General features: G+C 48.3%; 1 protein-coding gene across 8 annotated transcripts in view; it reads left to right on the plus strand.

Annotated features, from left to right (window-relative positions):
* Positions 1 to 16,667, plus strand: part of CARS2 (cysteinyl-tRNA synthetase 2, mitochondrial) — a 182,224-nt gene that overhangs the window by 24,162 nt on the left and 141,395 nt on the right. For 6 of the 8 annotated variants that reach the window (XM_033949063.1, XM_033949070.1, XM_033949066.1 and 3 more), the window contains exon 3: positions 9,898 to 10,015. The exons of the other annotated variants lie outside the window; for them this stretch is intronic. In XM_033949063.1, the coding sequence (XP_033804954.1) occupies positions 9,962 to 10,015 (54 nt within the window). In that variant the 5' untranslated portion in view covers positions 9,898 to 9,961. The remainder of the gene's footprint in view (positions 1 to 9,897; positions 10,016 to 16,667) is intronic. 8 annotated transcript variants of the gene reach the window in all.

A 16,667-nucleotide genomic window follows, 5' to 3' on the forward strand; every position in this document is an offset into this window, starting at 1 on the left:
TTTTTCTCTGTCTCAAAGCGGATGGTGATAAATTGTGTAGTTTCTTGGTGCTTGTCTGGTAACTCCTGGATGTCGGTTGAGCAAGGGGATATGCTGGTCATCTTTGTTCAGGTTATAGTTTGCATGTTAAGGTTGGATGATACCTGGTGGCTCCAGGTCCCTCATCCCTCAGTTTGGGTGACACCTGCTGGGTCCTTCTCCACCCCCTCCAGTTCCACTCCTGACCTCTGAGGTGATTTTGGAGTATGAAATGAGGCAAAGGTGGTTTATTGGAAGTTGATTTTTATGTTATGTTTATGTTGGTAGCCTGAGAAGCAGGTCTTTGGGGAGACTTTTTTTTGCACATATGCAACTTAGGCACTTTATGATTTCTGTGGGCGCCCCAGGATGCAGAACATCTGGAAAATTTAGGGGTCCTTCTGGTAAGGGTGTTGAGGCCGATTTCAGTCCTCTACTGTTATTTTCGAGGGCAGGAATTGATTAAGAAACCTTTCATGCAGAAGTAGGAAGAAGACTTGCACTGTATTCTTACTAGGAAGGACTGGACACAGATTTGTTTAGAGGTACAGAAAGCGTCCCATTGCATTTTAGTGCAACAAAATGCTTATTCAATTTTAATACACTAGTATCTTACACCAGAGCATTTGAGCAGTATGCATTCTCAGATAATCAATGTATGTTGGAGATGTGGCAAAGGTCAGGATCTTTCTTTCATATATAGTGGGAATGTACTACTGACATACAGTTCTTTTGGTTACATGTTACCACTACTTTGACCACTTGGATTCAAGTTCCAGTTCAAGTTTTACCTCAAGTTTGTCTTCTGGGCAATTATAACTTGAGGAACTTTTCCTGGAAAACTAAATTGGTTCATATGGGCTTGGCAGCTGCTAAATGTCTTATTGCGCAGTATTGGAAAAGCGCGGTAGTATCAACAGGGGGAGAATGGCATCTTAAGTTATGCAAATTGGCACTGATGGAATGTCTTGCAGCTAAGCATTATGGACATTATGAACAACAGGAATGGACTTGGCATAAAATCTTTACTTTTCTTTAAACTTTTCTGCGAACTGTTGAGAGGGAGGGGGAGGGGGTGAAGGAGGATGATTGGTGAACACTCTGAAGGTCACACTAAGTGCCTTCCTCAAGAGGATATTTTGGTGAGTGGGGTGGGAGGATTACCTATGGAATGCCATTTTTGTACTGGGGTACGTATAGTATTGATGATTATAATTTTTCTATTTCTTATGTTATGTGTCTAGAGAGGATATTTTGTGTATTGAATATGAGATTTTGCAGTTATGTACATATGCTTTTCTTTGGTATTGTGTACTGCCTCTGTATAAGTTGCTATATGCTTAAATTGTTAATAAAAATTTATTGTGAAAAATAAAATACAAAACAATATACAGTAATATGCTCACATGACTATGGGGGACAGAACACAAACTACATCCTCGCAAAATCCTTCACCTCAATCAGACATGCAAAACACAGACAGATCCTCACCAAAAACAGAGGCAGACAAATCTGAACTGAACCTCCCCCCCCCCCCCCCCCGAATCCAGACTGGACTCTCAATGCAGTGCTCAATGCTCGGTATAAGGGGAAATGATTTTCTAAGACAATAGAAATGCATTTTCTAAAGCTTGACAAATTACAATTAATATATTTAGAATAAATATCTTTTCTATTTATGTTGTGCGTTTTTTTTTCCTCTTTAGTCTTCAGTTCATTTTTCCAGGATCTTTACGTTCATTTTCAGTTTTTCTCTTTCCCTACATTTGTCTGCTAGCAACCCAGTCTCTTTATCTTGTTTTGCTCCTTTACTTTCTACTCTGCCTTTTTATCTCTATCTGCTCATATCTCTATTATTCCCTACATTGATTTTTCTCTCTGCAGTCATCCCTTTTCATTTCCTCCTCTTCCAATCATCCCTTTTCTCGTTGACAAGAGGGACTGAATCAGACACAGAAATGGGTGGTGATGTTGGATGGCACTGGCATAGAACAGCTGTGCTTAGTACTAATGTAATGTTCTTAGTATTAGAGATCTTCCTCTCCGAATCCACCTACCACTCCCTTACTCCAATATCCACTAAAACCATCTCTTACCCCCGAAAGACCCCTGGTACCTACCGCTTCACAGAGAACTGAAACAGAAATGTCGCGCTTTGGAGCGCAAATGGAAAAAATCCAATCCCCCTCAGATAGACTGACCTGGAGGGTCAATATTAAACTTTACAATTCAACACTAAAAAAAGCCAGGAAGAACTTCTTTGGAGATAAGATCTCCAGATCCAACAACCAGATCAGTGCGCTGTTTAACATCTGGCGCTCCTTAACTACAAAAGACCCATCCTTGCTCCCCTCGTCTCTATCAGCCGATACCATAGCAAAATTCTTCAATGAAAAGGTTACCACCCTAAGATGCTCCTTCCCACCTACAGTCTCCTACAACTCCCTGGCCTTTACTGACCTCAACCCCACCCTACCTGACTCCAATCCCATTCCAGCCAACAGATCCTGGACCGTCTTTGAGCTTGTCTCCGAATCGCAAGTCTCCAAACTCTGCCTCAAACTAAAAACTTGCAAGTGTACCTTGGATCTATTCGAGAATATCTCTACACAGGCCATCGTCTCCCTCACCAAACTTATAAACTCTGCCCTAACATCGGGCCTTTTCTCCTCCGATATGGGACATATTGTATTGACCCCTTTATTGAAAAAGACCAATCTTGACCCCTCCATAGCATCAAATTACCGTCCAATAGCAAACATTCCCCTCCTAACCAAGTTGTTAGAATCTATCATATCCACTCAACTCTCCTCCTACCTAGAAAGATTCTCTATTCTCCTACCCCACCAATTCGGCTTCAGACCCAACCCCAGCACCGAATCCCTATTGGCCTCACTAATCTCTAAGGTGCAACAACTCCATTCTCGCAACAAATTTGCTGTTCTTCTACAATTCGACCTCTCCGCCGCTTTCGACGTCGTCCATCATGATATCCTAATCTTCCAATTCTCCAAAATTGGCATAAGCTCCACAGTCCTAGATTGGTTCTCGAAATTCCTACGCTCCCGCTCCTACACCGTTAACATAAACGGTACCTCATCCCCCCCCTGGAAACCGATATGTGGAGTCCCGCAAGGCTCACGCCTCTCTCCTATCCTTTTCAACATCTACATGTCCTCTCTGAAACTCCTTCATCTATCCCCCCTTGAAACTCTCTACACCTATGCTGACGACATCCTCATCCTCCTCGAGACCGACTCGAACCTCACTAACCTCGCTGAGAACATATCCGCATGTATAATGAACCTCCAATCCTGGGCCCAATCTGTACAAATGAAACTGAATGAATCCAAAACAAAATTACTTTGGTTCTGCCCAACATTAGATCACTTACCCACCTTCATCCCACTATCTTCCGGCCCCACTCTTCAGCTTGAGTTTTCTAGCAAAGTCCTAGGCATCATCATAGACTCCTCTCTCTCCTTCAATGATCACCTCAACTCCTTGGTAAAAAAATGCTTCTTTAGCCTTCATATGCTGAGGAAAATAAGATCCTGCTTTCATCATTCTCACTTCGCCGTCCTTGTTCAATCCACCATCCTCTCTAAACTGGATTATTGCAACTCCATCTATATAAGTCTAACTAAGAAAAACCTCCATAGACTTCAGCTAATTCAGAATGCCGCGGCTAAGCTTATTTTCGCAAAAGGCAAGTTCGACCACGTCTCCACACTCCTGTCCAAGCTTCACTGGCTTCCAGTACACTCCAGAGTCCTCTTTAAATGTGCCTGCTTAGCCTTCAAGATCCTACATGGCATCCTTCCTCCCGTCATCCCACTCTTTTGGAACTCCTCAAACCCCAACTCCACCAGAACCTCCCAAAAACTGAAACTATCATTCCCCTCTACAAAAGGAATATCCCGCGCAGGAAAACTTGGAACATCCCTTCCCTTTAGAATCACAGAACTCTGGAACAACCTCACATCCCCGCTCAGAAATTCAAGCTCCCTCCAATCCTTCCACAAACACTTGAAAACTTGGCTTTTTTCAAAAATCTAATCACCTCCCGTGCTCTGGTACTCTTGTCCCTCTCTATCTTCTTAGTTCCTCTCCTATAACCCTCCATTGTAGTTCCTTTCTATCTTAACTCTGTAAACCGTGCCGAGCTCTACGCTCGCGGAGATGGCGCGGTATACAAACCCAAAGTTTAGTTTAGAGAATGACACAGAGATGGGTACCTGCAGTTAACCGCGGGGATAGGGACAGGGGCAAACTTTGTCCCCATGTCATTCTCTAAAATTTAAGACTAGTATCAATATGTAAAAACTTAACACATCTTGGACAATTGGCAACTAAATTCAATGATTAAAAAAAACGCAGAAACTATTTTGGATTTAAATTTAACTACAGTTAATGACTTAATTTGTGTCTTGTCTGCCTTTGATGTTTCAATGAGTCTTATCTGTTACCATCTGCAACGTCCTTCCATCCATGTGCCAAGCTACTCAAGCATCTTACTGTTACTGCAACAGATTCATCCATTGTTACTGGGCTGCTGGCATCAAGGAACATTTCCAGCATTTAATACACTTATTTTCCTGTTCGTCTTCTACACAGTTTAGGTTAAATCTTTTACACCATGTCTGAAAGACAATCTGATTTCCTTCCCAGTTGATGTAAAAACATAGGCAACTTAATCTTCGAGAAAGTTGTACCAAAACCAGATCAAAATTGAAGGCTCCATTTGTGATTTAGTTAGTTAGAAAACTTAGGGGGAGGAGAGAGAATAACAGTTACAGGTAGTCATTGACTTATGACCGCAATCGGTTCTGACTGATAGGTCGTAAGTTGATTCGGTCGTAAGTCGGCCTATATTAATACAGTACTGTACTAACTAATTTGTAACCCTTCCCACGTACCTTTTCCCTGGTGGTCCAGCAGTGTATCTTGCCTGAGCCCCTCCTTCCGATGTCAGAAGCCAGCAGCGCACCCTGTCTGGCACTTGCAGGAATGAACTTTTAGAACTCCCACCCTGCGCCGCTGACTGAAACACTGCCGCCAGTTCTCATGGGACTTGTGGTTCTCGCGGCACTTGCCTGATGAACTTGCTACACTTCTTCGAGGGAGTAAACAGGCGGCTAGACAAGGGCGACCCGGTCGACATTGTTTATCTGGATTTTCAGAAGGCGTTTGACAAGGTTCCACATGAACAACGACTACAGAAAATTGAGAGCCATGGAATCGAGGGTGAAATACTCACGTGGATTAAAAACTGGCTGGAGCATAGGAAACAAAGAGTGGGGGTAAATGGACAATTCTCAGACTGGAAGAGCATCACCAGCGGGGTGCCGCAGGGCTCAGTGCTTGGACCCATGCTCTTCAACATCTTTATAAATGATCTGGACATTGGTACGACGAGCGAGGTGATTAAATTTGCGGACGATACGAAGCTATACAGAGTAGTGAAAACACAGGGGCATTGCGAAGATCTGCAACGTGACATAATCAACTTGAGAAATGGGCAGCGACATGGCAAATGAGGTTCAGTGTGGATAAGTGCAAAATGATGCATGTCGGGAACAAAAATCTCATGCACGAATACAGGATGTCCGGGGCGCTTCTTGGAGAGAATTCCCAGGAAAGGGACTTGGGAGATCTGATTTGCAAGTCCATGAAGCCATCTGCACAATGTGCTACGGCGGCGAAAAGGACGAACAGAATGCTAGGAATGATCAAGAAGGGGATCACGAACAGATCCGAGAAAGTTATCATGCCGCTGTACCGGGCCATGATGCGCCCTCACCTGGAGTACTACGTCCAGCATTGGTCGCCGTACATGAAGAAGGACATGGTACTACTTGAAAGGGTCCAGAGAAGAGCGACTAAAATGGTTAAGGGGCTAGAGGAGTTGCCGTACAGCGAGAGATTAGAGAAACTGGGCCTCTTCTCCCTTGAGAAGAGGAGACTGTGAGGGGACATGATCGAAACATTCAAAATACTGAAGGGAATAGAATTAGTAGAGAAAGACAGACTGTTCAACCTCTCCAAGGTAGGGAGAACGAGAGGGCACTCTCTAAAGTTGAAAGGGGATAGATTCCGCACAAACGTAAGGAAATTCTTCTTCACCCAGAGAATGGTAGAAAACTGGAACGCTCTTCCGGAGTCTGTTATAGGGGAAGACACCCTAAAGGGTTTCAAGACAAAGTTGGACAAGTTCATGCTAAACTGGTGAGACTGGACTCATTTGGAGCACTGGTGTTGACCTTGGGGCTGCCACATGAGCGGACTGCTGGGCAGGATGGACCACTGGTCTGACCCAGCAGCGGCAATTCTTATGTTCTTATGAAAGACCAGTATCATATTACTTTAGAGTTGGCTTGGTGGAAGGTGGTGACAGCACAGGTCTAGTAAGATGGCAGAGGGAGAGATCCTGGATACCAGGAGGGAAGAGAGAGTAGGGACAGTGCTGGACACGTGTGTGTGTGTGTGTGGGGGGGGGGGGGAGGGAGCGTAGGGAAGAGGAGAGGCTTGGACACCTGAAGGAATGTGGTAGGGAGGAGACTGGGAGATTTTGACTATGGAGGATAGGGAATAGCGATATAGTAGATGCTGGGGTGAAGAACTTTAGATCTGCCCTTTAAAGGGGGACAGGGGATATTATAGGTTTGCCCTGGGTGACTGAAACCCTTGGGCTGGCTTTGAGCCACTGAATATTTTATCTATTAACCATATTTTTAACAGCAGCAGAAGTAAATGATATGAAGCAGTGGTATCTGCAAAGTTTATTATGGCCATTTTAGATTTGGTTACAATATGTTATTTGCACATGTGTTCTGCAAAATATATAGAAACTAGTGTTTAAGCCCGTTACATTAATGGGTGCTAGAATATATGGCTGTCTGTCTTTCTTTCTTTATGTCTCTCTCCCTGCTCCTGTTTCTTTCTTCCTTTCTTTCTGTCTTTCTCCCTCCTGCAATTTTTTTCTCTCTCTCCCTGGCACCCTTTGCCTGTCTGTCTTTATTTCTGTGTCTCTCTGGTCCCCTGTCTGTCTTTATTTCTGTCTGTCTCTCTCCCTAGCCTCCTTTGTCTGTCTGTATTTCTTTCTGTGTCTCCCCCCCCCCCCACTTTCCTTTGCAGAAGCAGCAGTGCTATTTCCCTTCCCCTCCAGATCCCTGTGAAGTAGTAGCAGCATTTCCCCCCACCCACCCCCCATTCCCTTCTCTCCCCCCCCACTTTCTTTTGCAGAAGCAGCAGCGGTATTTCTCTTTCCCTCCAGGTCCTTGCTGAAGCAGTAGCAGCATTTTCCCCCACCCCCCATTCCCTTCTCTCCCCCCCACTTTATTTTGCAGAAGCAGCTGTGATATTTCCCTTCCCCTCCAGATCTCTGAGAAGTAGTAGCAGCATTTCCCCCCACCCACCCCCCATTCCCTTCTCTCCCCCCCCACTTTCCTTTGCAGAAGCAGCAGTGCTATTTCCCTTCCCCTCCAGATCCCTGTGAAGTAGTAGCAGCATTTCCCCCCACCCACCCCCCCATTCCCTTCTCTCCCCCCCCCACTTTCCTTTGCAGAAGCAGCAGCGGTATTTCTCTTTCCCTCCAGGTCCTTGCTGAAGCAGTAGCAGCATTTTCCCCCACCCCCCATTCCCTTCGCTCCCCCCCACTTTATTTTGCAGAAGCAGCTGTGATATTTCCCTTCCCCTCCAGATCTCTGAGAAGTAGTAGCAGCATTTCCCCCCACCCACCCCCATTCCCCCCCCACTTTCCTTTGCAGAAGCAGCAGTGCTATTTCCCTTCCCCTCCAGATCCCTGTGAAGTAGTAGCAGCATTTCCCCCCACCCACCCCCCATTCCCTTCTCTCCCCCCCCACTTTCCTTTGCAGAAGCAGCAGCGGTATTTCTCTTTCCCTCCAGGTCCTTGCTGAAGCAGTAGCAGCATTTTCCCCCACCCCCCATTCCCTTCTCTCCCCCCCACTTTATTTTGCAGAAGCAGCTGTGATATTTCCCTTCCCCTCCAGATCTCTGAGAAGTAGTAGCAGCATTTCCCCCCACCCACCCCCATTCCCTTCTCTCCCCCCCCACTTTCCTTTGCAGAAGCAGCAGTGCTATTTCCCTTCCCCTCCAGATCCCTGTGAAGTAGTAGCAGCATTTCCCCCCCCCCCCCCCCCATTCCCTTCTCTCCCCCCCCACTTTCCTTTGCAGAAGCAGCAGCGGTATTTCTCTTTCCCTCCAGGTCCTTGCTGAAGCAGTAGCAGCATTTTCCCCCACCCCCCATTCCCTTCTCTCCCCCCCCCACTTTATTTTGCAGAAGCAGCTGTGATATTTCCCTTCCCCTCCAGATCTCTGAGAAGTAGTAGCAGCATTTCCCCCCACCCACCCCCCATTCCCTTCTCTCCCCCCCCACTTTCCTTTGCAGAAGCAGCAGTGCTATTTCCCTTCCCCTCCAGATCCCTGTGAAGTAGTAGCAGCATTTCCCCCCACCCACCCCCCATTCCCTTCTCTCCCCCCCCCCACTTTATTTTGCAGAAGCAGCTGTGATATTTCCCTTCCCCTCCAGATCCCTGTGAAGTAGTAGCAGCATTTTCCCCCACCCACCCCCCATTCCCTTCTCTCCCCTACCACCACTTTCCTTTGCAGAAGCAGCAGCGGTTTTCCCTTCCCCTCCAGGTCCCTGCTGAGTAGTAGAAACATTTTCCCCCACCCCCCATTCCCTTCTTACCTTGAGCTGCCCTGCTCCATTCGGCCCCTCCCCCTTCCCTTCCCGTGTGCTGGCCTGCTGCGGCTGAAGGTTTTTTTCGGCGACTCCTCCTGTTAAAACTCCCCCCCCTCCTCCCGCAACCGCTCCTGTTCAAAGCGGCCTGCTGAGGTTCGCGGCCGCTGTAACGAACCTCGCAGGCCGCTCTCCAACTCGGTAGCATGTTCCCTCTGACGCGATTGCGTCAGAGGGAACGTGCTACCATGTGGAGAGCGGCCTGCGAGGTTCGTTACAGCGGCCGCGAACCTCAGCAGGCCGCTTTGAACAGGAGCGGTAGCGGCTGTTGCAGGAGGATTGGGGGGGGGGGGAATTCGTGAGCGGCGGCAGGACCATGAGGCGGGATTGAGTTTTTCGGCTTCCCCTATCTGGGGAAACCGCCGTGCCGAACTGAGCTGCGCGTGGGGCCGTAGTAAGCGCGGGGCATGCTGCAGTCTTGTCGGCCACGGACATACGGATCATGGAAGCACGCTGATAAGACTGCGCATGCGCCGCCTACGGTTTTATTATATAGATACCCTGTTACTTGAAGCATTATTGTAGTAAGCTTTTTCTGATTTGCTGGAGATAGGGTTTTTCTCTTTAGAATTTGATTTACCTAGAAAGGGACTATTATATTAGCCACCAAAATAAAATTAATAAATTAGCTTGATGGGGATTATATCTCTAAGTTAACAAATATTTAAAGATGTAAACTTTCAAGTTTCCTTCATATTTCATACATTGACTGAGGAAGGTATTTGAATAATCATATGTTTGCATCTTTAAACATTTAAATAGCCTTATTTGTGTGTTTTTCCATCTACTCTATTGGTTTTTGTGAAAAAAATTTACCCCCCCCCCCACACTTTTACAACGTCGCATTAGGCTTTTTTATCGCCGGCTGCAGCAATATTAGCTCCAATGCTCATAGGAATTCTATAAGCATCAGAGCTAATACTGTTGCAGCCGGTGATAAAAAAGAAGCCTAATGCGACGTCATTAAAAAGGGGGTTAGGATGAAATAAAAAAGATTAGCTGTGAAAGATCAGTATCACATTACTTCTGGAATAAGTTAATACCTGTTAAGATAGCATATGTGATAGAAACTACATGCAAACCCTGTACCAAACCACTATTTTTTTCTTTTTCAGTTCCTACGTTAGATTTGATATAATAAGAAGAATTCTAATCAAGGTTTTTGAGTATGATGTGATCATGGTGATGGGGATCACAGACATAGATGACAAAATAATTAAAAGAGCCAATGAGGTAAATATAATAACAACTTGAAAATATACATATAATTAAACTTCTAGAAAATATACATATAATTAAACTATACATATAATTAAACTTCCAGAAAGTTGTCATTTTATATAGTTTTTGTTCCAAAATCACACACTCTCACTCACTCTCCCTAATTTAATAGTAAATATCTTTTCACTCCAGATTGGCATGGTGACAGAATTTGTCACCATCCCCGTTCCCACGGATAACTGCGGGAAACCATCTGGTGCCATTCTTTAGTGTGCATCTCAACTTCAGTCTTTCTACATCAGCATGCTTCAATACAAGGCTCTAGGGTCAGTTGTTGTGCCAATTCATACTCTGATTCTTCCCTCTCTTCATAAAGAATGACATGGGTATGGTTTCCCATGGTTATTCATGGGGACGGTGACAAATTCTGTCCACCGTGTCATGCTCTACGATTGCTACTGCTTGTGTTCACAGTGGAAAAAGTCTAGTGGGTTGGGTGTGTTTCATATAATTGAAGAATGGCTGATTGAATCCAAAACCACAGAGACTGATGGCATTTTATAGATTAATCAGGGGATAAGTAACATAGTAGATGACGGCAGATAAAGACCCGAATGGTCCATCCAGTCTGCCCAACCTGATTCAATTTAAATTTTTTAAATTTTTTCTTCTTAGCTATTTCTGGGCAAGAATCCAAAGCTTTACCTGGTACTGGCTGGGTTCCAACTGCCGAAATCTCCGTTAAAACTTACTCCAGCCTATCTACACCCTCCTAGCCATTGACCATATACATCCTCCACCAAATGACCATATACAGACACAGACATGCAAGTCTGCCCAGTACTGGCCTTAGTTCAATTTTTAATATTATTTTCTGATTCTAGTTCATCCCACGCTTCTTTGAACTCAGTCACAGTTTTACTCTCCATCACCTCTCTCGGGAGCGCATTCCAGGCATCCACCACCCTCTCCGTAAAGTAGAACTTCTTAACATTGCCTCTGAATCTACCACCCCTCAACCTCAAATTAGGTCCTCTGGTTTTACCATTTTTCTTTCTCTGGAAAATATTTTGTTCTACGTTAATACCCTTCAAGTATTTGAATGTCTGAATTATATCTCCCCTGTCCTCTAGGGCAGGGGTGCCCACACTTTTTGGTCTTGCGAGCTACTTTTTAAATGACCAAGTCAAAATGATCTACCAACAATAAAATAAAAAAAACCCACAAAGCACACTGTATGCATAGAAAATGTTAATCATCATTCCTATTCCAGGGTTTTTCAAAGAGGTCAAAGCAGATGACTCTAAGCACTATCACCTCAGTAACAACCATACAAAAATAGACAAATATACCCCCTCTCTTTTACTAAACCACGATAGCAGTTTTTAGCGCAGGGAGCTGCGCTGAATGCCCAGCGCTGCTCTCGACACTCATAGGCTCCCTGCGCTAAAAACCTCTATTGCGGTTTAGTAAAAAGGGACCTTAGTGTAAAATATAGACAGCAGATATAAATTCAGACACATTTTGATCACTAAATTTAAAATAAAATCATTTTCCCTACCTTGTCTGGTGATTTCATGAGTCTCTGGTTGCACTTTCTTCTTCTGACTGTGCATACAATCTTTCTTCCCTTCTTTTAGCCTGTATGCTTCTTCTCCTCCAGACCTCATTCCTTCCCCCCAACTTTTCCTTCCTCTTCCCTGCCCTTTCTTTCTCTCTGCCTCCCTTTCTTTTTTTTCTGTTTCTCTTCTTTCCTTCTTTCTCCCTGCCCTCCCCCAAGCCACTGCCATTACCATCGGGGACCAGGACCCAAACGCCACCAATAACAGGCCCCAAGCTCTCCCTGCTTCGGCCAACCAGCATTCCTCTCCCCGACGTCAATTCTGCCGTGGGGAAGAGGAAGGCTGATCAGCCCAAGATCGTGATCAACCTATTGGGGGAAATGCTGCCGGGTCCTGCCTTCGCGGAAACAGAAAGTAGGCAGGACCCGGCAGGAAGAAGAACAAATGCTTCACTAACCTGTCTCCCGCATTAGCCCGTAGCGAACGCTTGCTTCAGGGCTCTCAACATGTGCGTGCAGGCTTCCCTTCTCCCCCCCTCCCCCGGACATAACTTCCGGTTTCGGAGGGAAGAGAAGAGAAGCCTGCACGCACACGTTAGAGCCCGGAGCATAAGTTCGCTAGGGGCTGAAATTTCCAAGCCGGTTTTTTTGGGGGGGTTTTTAATGTTCAGCAGCGTCAGATGACAGCTGGGCGGACCGCCCAGCTAAAAGGCCCTAGGGAGAACACTGGAGAGGAAGGCTGATCGGCCGGTAGATCAGGACGGCAACACGAGTGCGATCGACTCGAGTTGCCTTCCTGAGCTACCGGTCGATCGTGATCGACGCGTTGGGCACCCCTGCTGTAGGGTATACATATTCATGCTATATGTCAATAAAGTGATGTTCTTTGTGGCAGCAGGATAGAAGCACCCACAGGTGGTAATATGGTCTGATGGAGCCTGCTGTGGAAAAGTATCCTTTAGTTTAGAAACATTATAGAATCTATGTGAGGTCATATTCTGTAATTAACTTATTATTTTAATACAGCTCAAATGCATGATGGTGCTGCATATATATGGTCCAAATCAAAAGGCTCTAAGCCAAGGGAGAGTTTCCCATGCCAAGTTCCATCAGTTGATATCACCTACCTGTGAGGACTTAGTATCTTGCTTGTCTCTGAAAAAATAAGATGAATGTAGTATACCATATTTACTTGAATGTAAACCAAGATTTTTGTATTTTAAAAAGTGGCACAAAAATAGGGGTTTTGCCCACCCGCCCCCCTCCTGGACTTGTTGCAGGCCTCCACCATGCCTGCCATATGACCTGGTGGGGTTGGCCGAGACAGGAGGAATCCCTCCTGTTCCAGCTGACTCTGCCAATCTTTTTTACCTCTCTCCCTCCCACCTCCTCACCGCGATCCATGGTGGTTCAGCAGTGTACCGGGCAGGAGCGAGCTTTCCAAGCTTCTGCCCCATGCTGAGCCCCTCCCTGAATGGCCGTCTTGAGTTCTCCCGGCCCAACGGTGCACTGGGCATGAAAGAGCTTTCCTTGCGCCTGCCTGACGCTGAGCCGCTCACTGAATGTCTGCCTCGAGTTCTCATGAGGCTGTAGACCGTTTGCCCTTCTGGAACTCCCTTTTTCTGAATTTTCATTGATATTATTCTGGGGAAAGCCCTAACTGGTATTGAATAGCTTCTCAATCCTGGCTATAGTCTAGGACGTTATGGACATCTAAGGCCCTAAAGGCAGCCTGGGCTTCCCCAGTCAAATATGGGGCCAACCACTGGTCGGGTGGCCATTGGCTACTCTTTCAAAAGTGGTGAGGTAGGCCTTGGGATCATCTCCTGGTCTTAATTTTGTCAGTCAAATTATTTGTCCATTCACCAGGGACTTGTCCCAGAATCTCTGGCAATCAGCCCACCTCAGAGTCCTGACTTGCCACCAATTTCTTTACATCATCTGCTAGGTGCTTCAGTTCTTGGCTTCCATCAACAGTAGCAAGGGTTGATGCCATTGTTGCTCCATGGCTTGTGCAAACTTGCGCTCCATTGCCTCCTGATAGGCCTGCATCTGCTCTGCCATCCACTTTTTTAAAGCAACTTCAGTCACCATCCTTCTAACAGGAAACTGCCCCCCCTCTCACCAACCAAGAGAAGATCATGAATAACAGGCACCCAACATACTCTCTCCCAGCCCAGGTACTGATGAAGCTGGGTAATAGCTCCTTCCCCGAGGGGACACAAATCTGTTGTCAATCCACCACTGTTACAAAATATGATTGGGTCAATCCTCTGGTCACTCCAGCAACTCTGAGTGAAAAAATATTTCTTCCTATTGGAAAAACTGAAGAGGTGGTGAAGGATGTGATTGGCATCCTTCTGCAACAGTTTGTGAGCATAGAATGATCACCTAATATACAGACTCCTATGTTTATGTAACAGAATTACCGTATTTTCTCGCATATAACGCGCGCGTTATACGTGGTTTTTACGTACCGCGCATACCCTTGCACGTTATACGCGTGAGCGCGTTGTACAAAATTTTTTTACATAGTTCCCCCCCTCGACGTCCGATTCACCCCCCCCCTCCCCGCAGGACCACCCGCACCCCCACCCCGAAGGACCGCTCGCACGCACCCACACCCCCACCCCGAAGGACCCCTCGCACGCACTCCCACCCACACCCCCACCCTGAAGGACCGCTTGCACCCCCACAGCCTCCCGACCCCCCCCATCATGTAGAAGCTCCTACCGGTGTCCTGCTGCTTCCCCTTGGCGGTCCCGACACCCGACAAGATCGGGGCAAGAGGGAGCTCAAGCCCTCTTGCCCCAGCCAACCGCGGCACCCCCGACACGATCGGGGCAAGAGGGAGCTCAAGCCCTCTTGCCCCCCCGACTCCCCGACACGATCGGGGCAAAAGGGAGCCCAAGCCCTCTTGCCCCGCCGACTCCCCAACTCCCCGACAATATCGGGCCAGGAGGGAGACCAAACTCTCCTGGCCACGGCAACCCCCTACCCCCACCCCGCACTACATTACGGGCAGGAGGGATCCCAGGCCCTCCTGCCCACGACGCAAACCCCCCTCCCCCCAACGACCGCCCCCCCCCAAGAACCTCCAACCGCCCCCCCAGCCGACCCGCGATCCCCCTGGCCGACCCCCACGACACCCCCACCCCCCTTCCCCGTACCTTTGTATAGTTGGCCGGACAGACGGGAGTCAAACTCGCCTGTCCGGCAGGCAGCCAACAACGGAATGAGGCCGGATTGGCCCATCCGTCCCAAAGCTCCGCCTACTGGTGGGGCCTAAGGCGCCTGGGCCAATCAGAATAGGCCCGGGAGCCTTAGTTCCCACCTGAGGGCGGGGCCTGAGGCACATGGGCCCAACCCGACCATGTGCCCAAGGCCTCGCCCCCAGGAGGGACCTAAGGCTCCCGGGCCTATTCTGATTGGCCCAGGCGCCTTAAGCCCCACCAGTAGGCGGAGCTTTGGAATGGATGGGCCAATCCGGCCTCATTCTGTCGTTGGCTGCCTGCCGGACAGGCGGGTTTGGCTCCCGTCTGTCCTGCCAACTACACAAAGGGAAGGGGGGTGGGGGTGTCGTGGGGGTCAGCCAGGGGGGTCGCGGGTCGGCTGGGGGGGGCGGTCGGAGGTTCTTGGGGGGGGGCGGTCGTTGGGGGGAGGGGGGTTTGCGTCGAGGGCAGGAGGGCCTGGGATCCCTCCTTCCTGTAATGTTGTGCGGGGTGGGGGTAGGGGGTCGCCGTGGTCAGGAGGACTTGGGCTCCCTCCTGGCCCGATATTGTTGGGGAGTAGGGGAGTCGGCGGGGCAAGAGGGCTTGGGCTCCCTTTTGCCCCGATCGTGTCGGGGAGTTGGGGGGGGGCAAGAGGGCTTGAGCTCCCTCTTGCCCCGATCGTGTCGGGGGTGCCGCGGTTGGCTGGGGCAAGAGGGCTTGAGCTCCATCTTGCCCCGATCGTGTCGGGGAGTCGGGACCGCCAAGAGGAAGCAGCAGGACACCGGTAGGAGCTTCTACATGATGGGGGGGTCGGGAGGCTGTGGGGGTGCGAGCGGTCCTTCAGGGTGGGGGTGCGGGTGCGGGTGGGAGTGCGTGCGAGCGGTCCTTCGGGGTGGGGGTGCGAGTGCGTGCGAGTGGTCCTTCGGGATGGGGATGCGAGCGGTCCTGCGGGGGGGGGTGAAACGGACGTCGGGGGGCATCAGGCTTTCAGGGTGGGGACAGGACTTCAAGGGGGAGAGGAGAGTCGGGGCGGGCGAAAGGAGAGTCGGGGTGGCCAGAGGAGAGTCGGGGCGGGCGAAAGGAGAGTCGGGCAGCATGCGCAGTATACGGTGTGCGCGGTATATAAAAATTTATGTACATAAATTTATGTTTTTCGCATGCTATACCCGTGTGCGCGTTTTACACGGGTGCGCGTTATCTACGTGAAAATATGGAACAACTACTTAACATAGAACATAAGAACTGCCATACTGGACCCATCTAGTTCAGTTTTCAACAGTGGCCAATCCATGTCATAGTACCTGGCAGAATAGTAGCAACATTCTATGCTACCAATCCAGGGCAAGCAGTGGATTTCCCCCATGTCTGTCTCAACAGCATGCCATGGGATTTAGCATTACTAAGAGCTCTGAAATTTGCTTCCTGAGTTTCTTCCATGGCTCAGGAATAAAGATGCATCCTTTCACCATGTCAAAACAGACTCCCAAATACTCCAAGCGAACTGAGAAGGTGTGTTATGATCTACTCTATTTGGTTTTTATTATTTTCGAGTATTTTTTTTCCATTTCAAGAGACTTCAGTGCCAAGAGGACCCCAGATATGGGGCTGCTTTGCCTGGGAGAGGACACCGACTCTGCAAAGGTGGGCTGCAGCTCGCAGGGCAACCCCCAGGTATACCTGATGAGCCAGCCCGCTTTGTGTTTATTCAAGGATGGGGTCCGTTCCTGTGGGAGTCAGCTTGTCTTCTGATTTACTAGAGGCTTGAGTGCAGGCTGTGGGGCCCCTGTGTGAATCCCACTGAGTTTCAGGGAGCTAGCTGCTTTTTAATCCCCCCTCCATCGCTCTGTGAGGATCTGTGGGGGTGGAGCCCTCAGTCAGTGTCTGTCCAACT

This window comes from Geotrypetes seraphini, chromosome 6 (genome assembly GCF_902459505.1).
Source record: "Geotrypetes seraphini chromosome 6, aGeoSer1.1, whole genome shotgun sequence".
Taxonomy (NCBI): domain Eukaryota; kingdom Metazoa; phylum Chordata; class Amphibia; order Gymnophiona; family Dermophiidae; genus Geotrypetes; species Geotrypetes seraphini.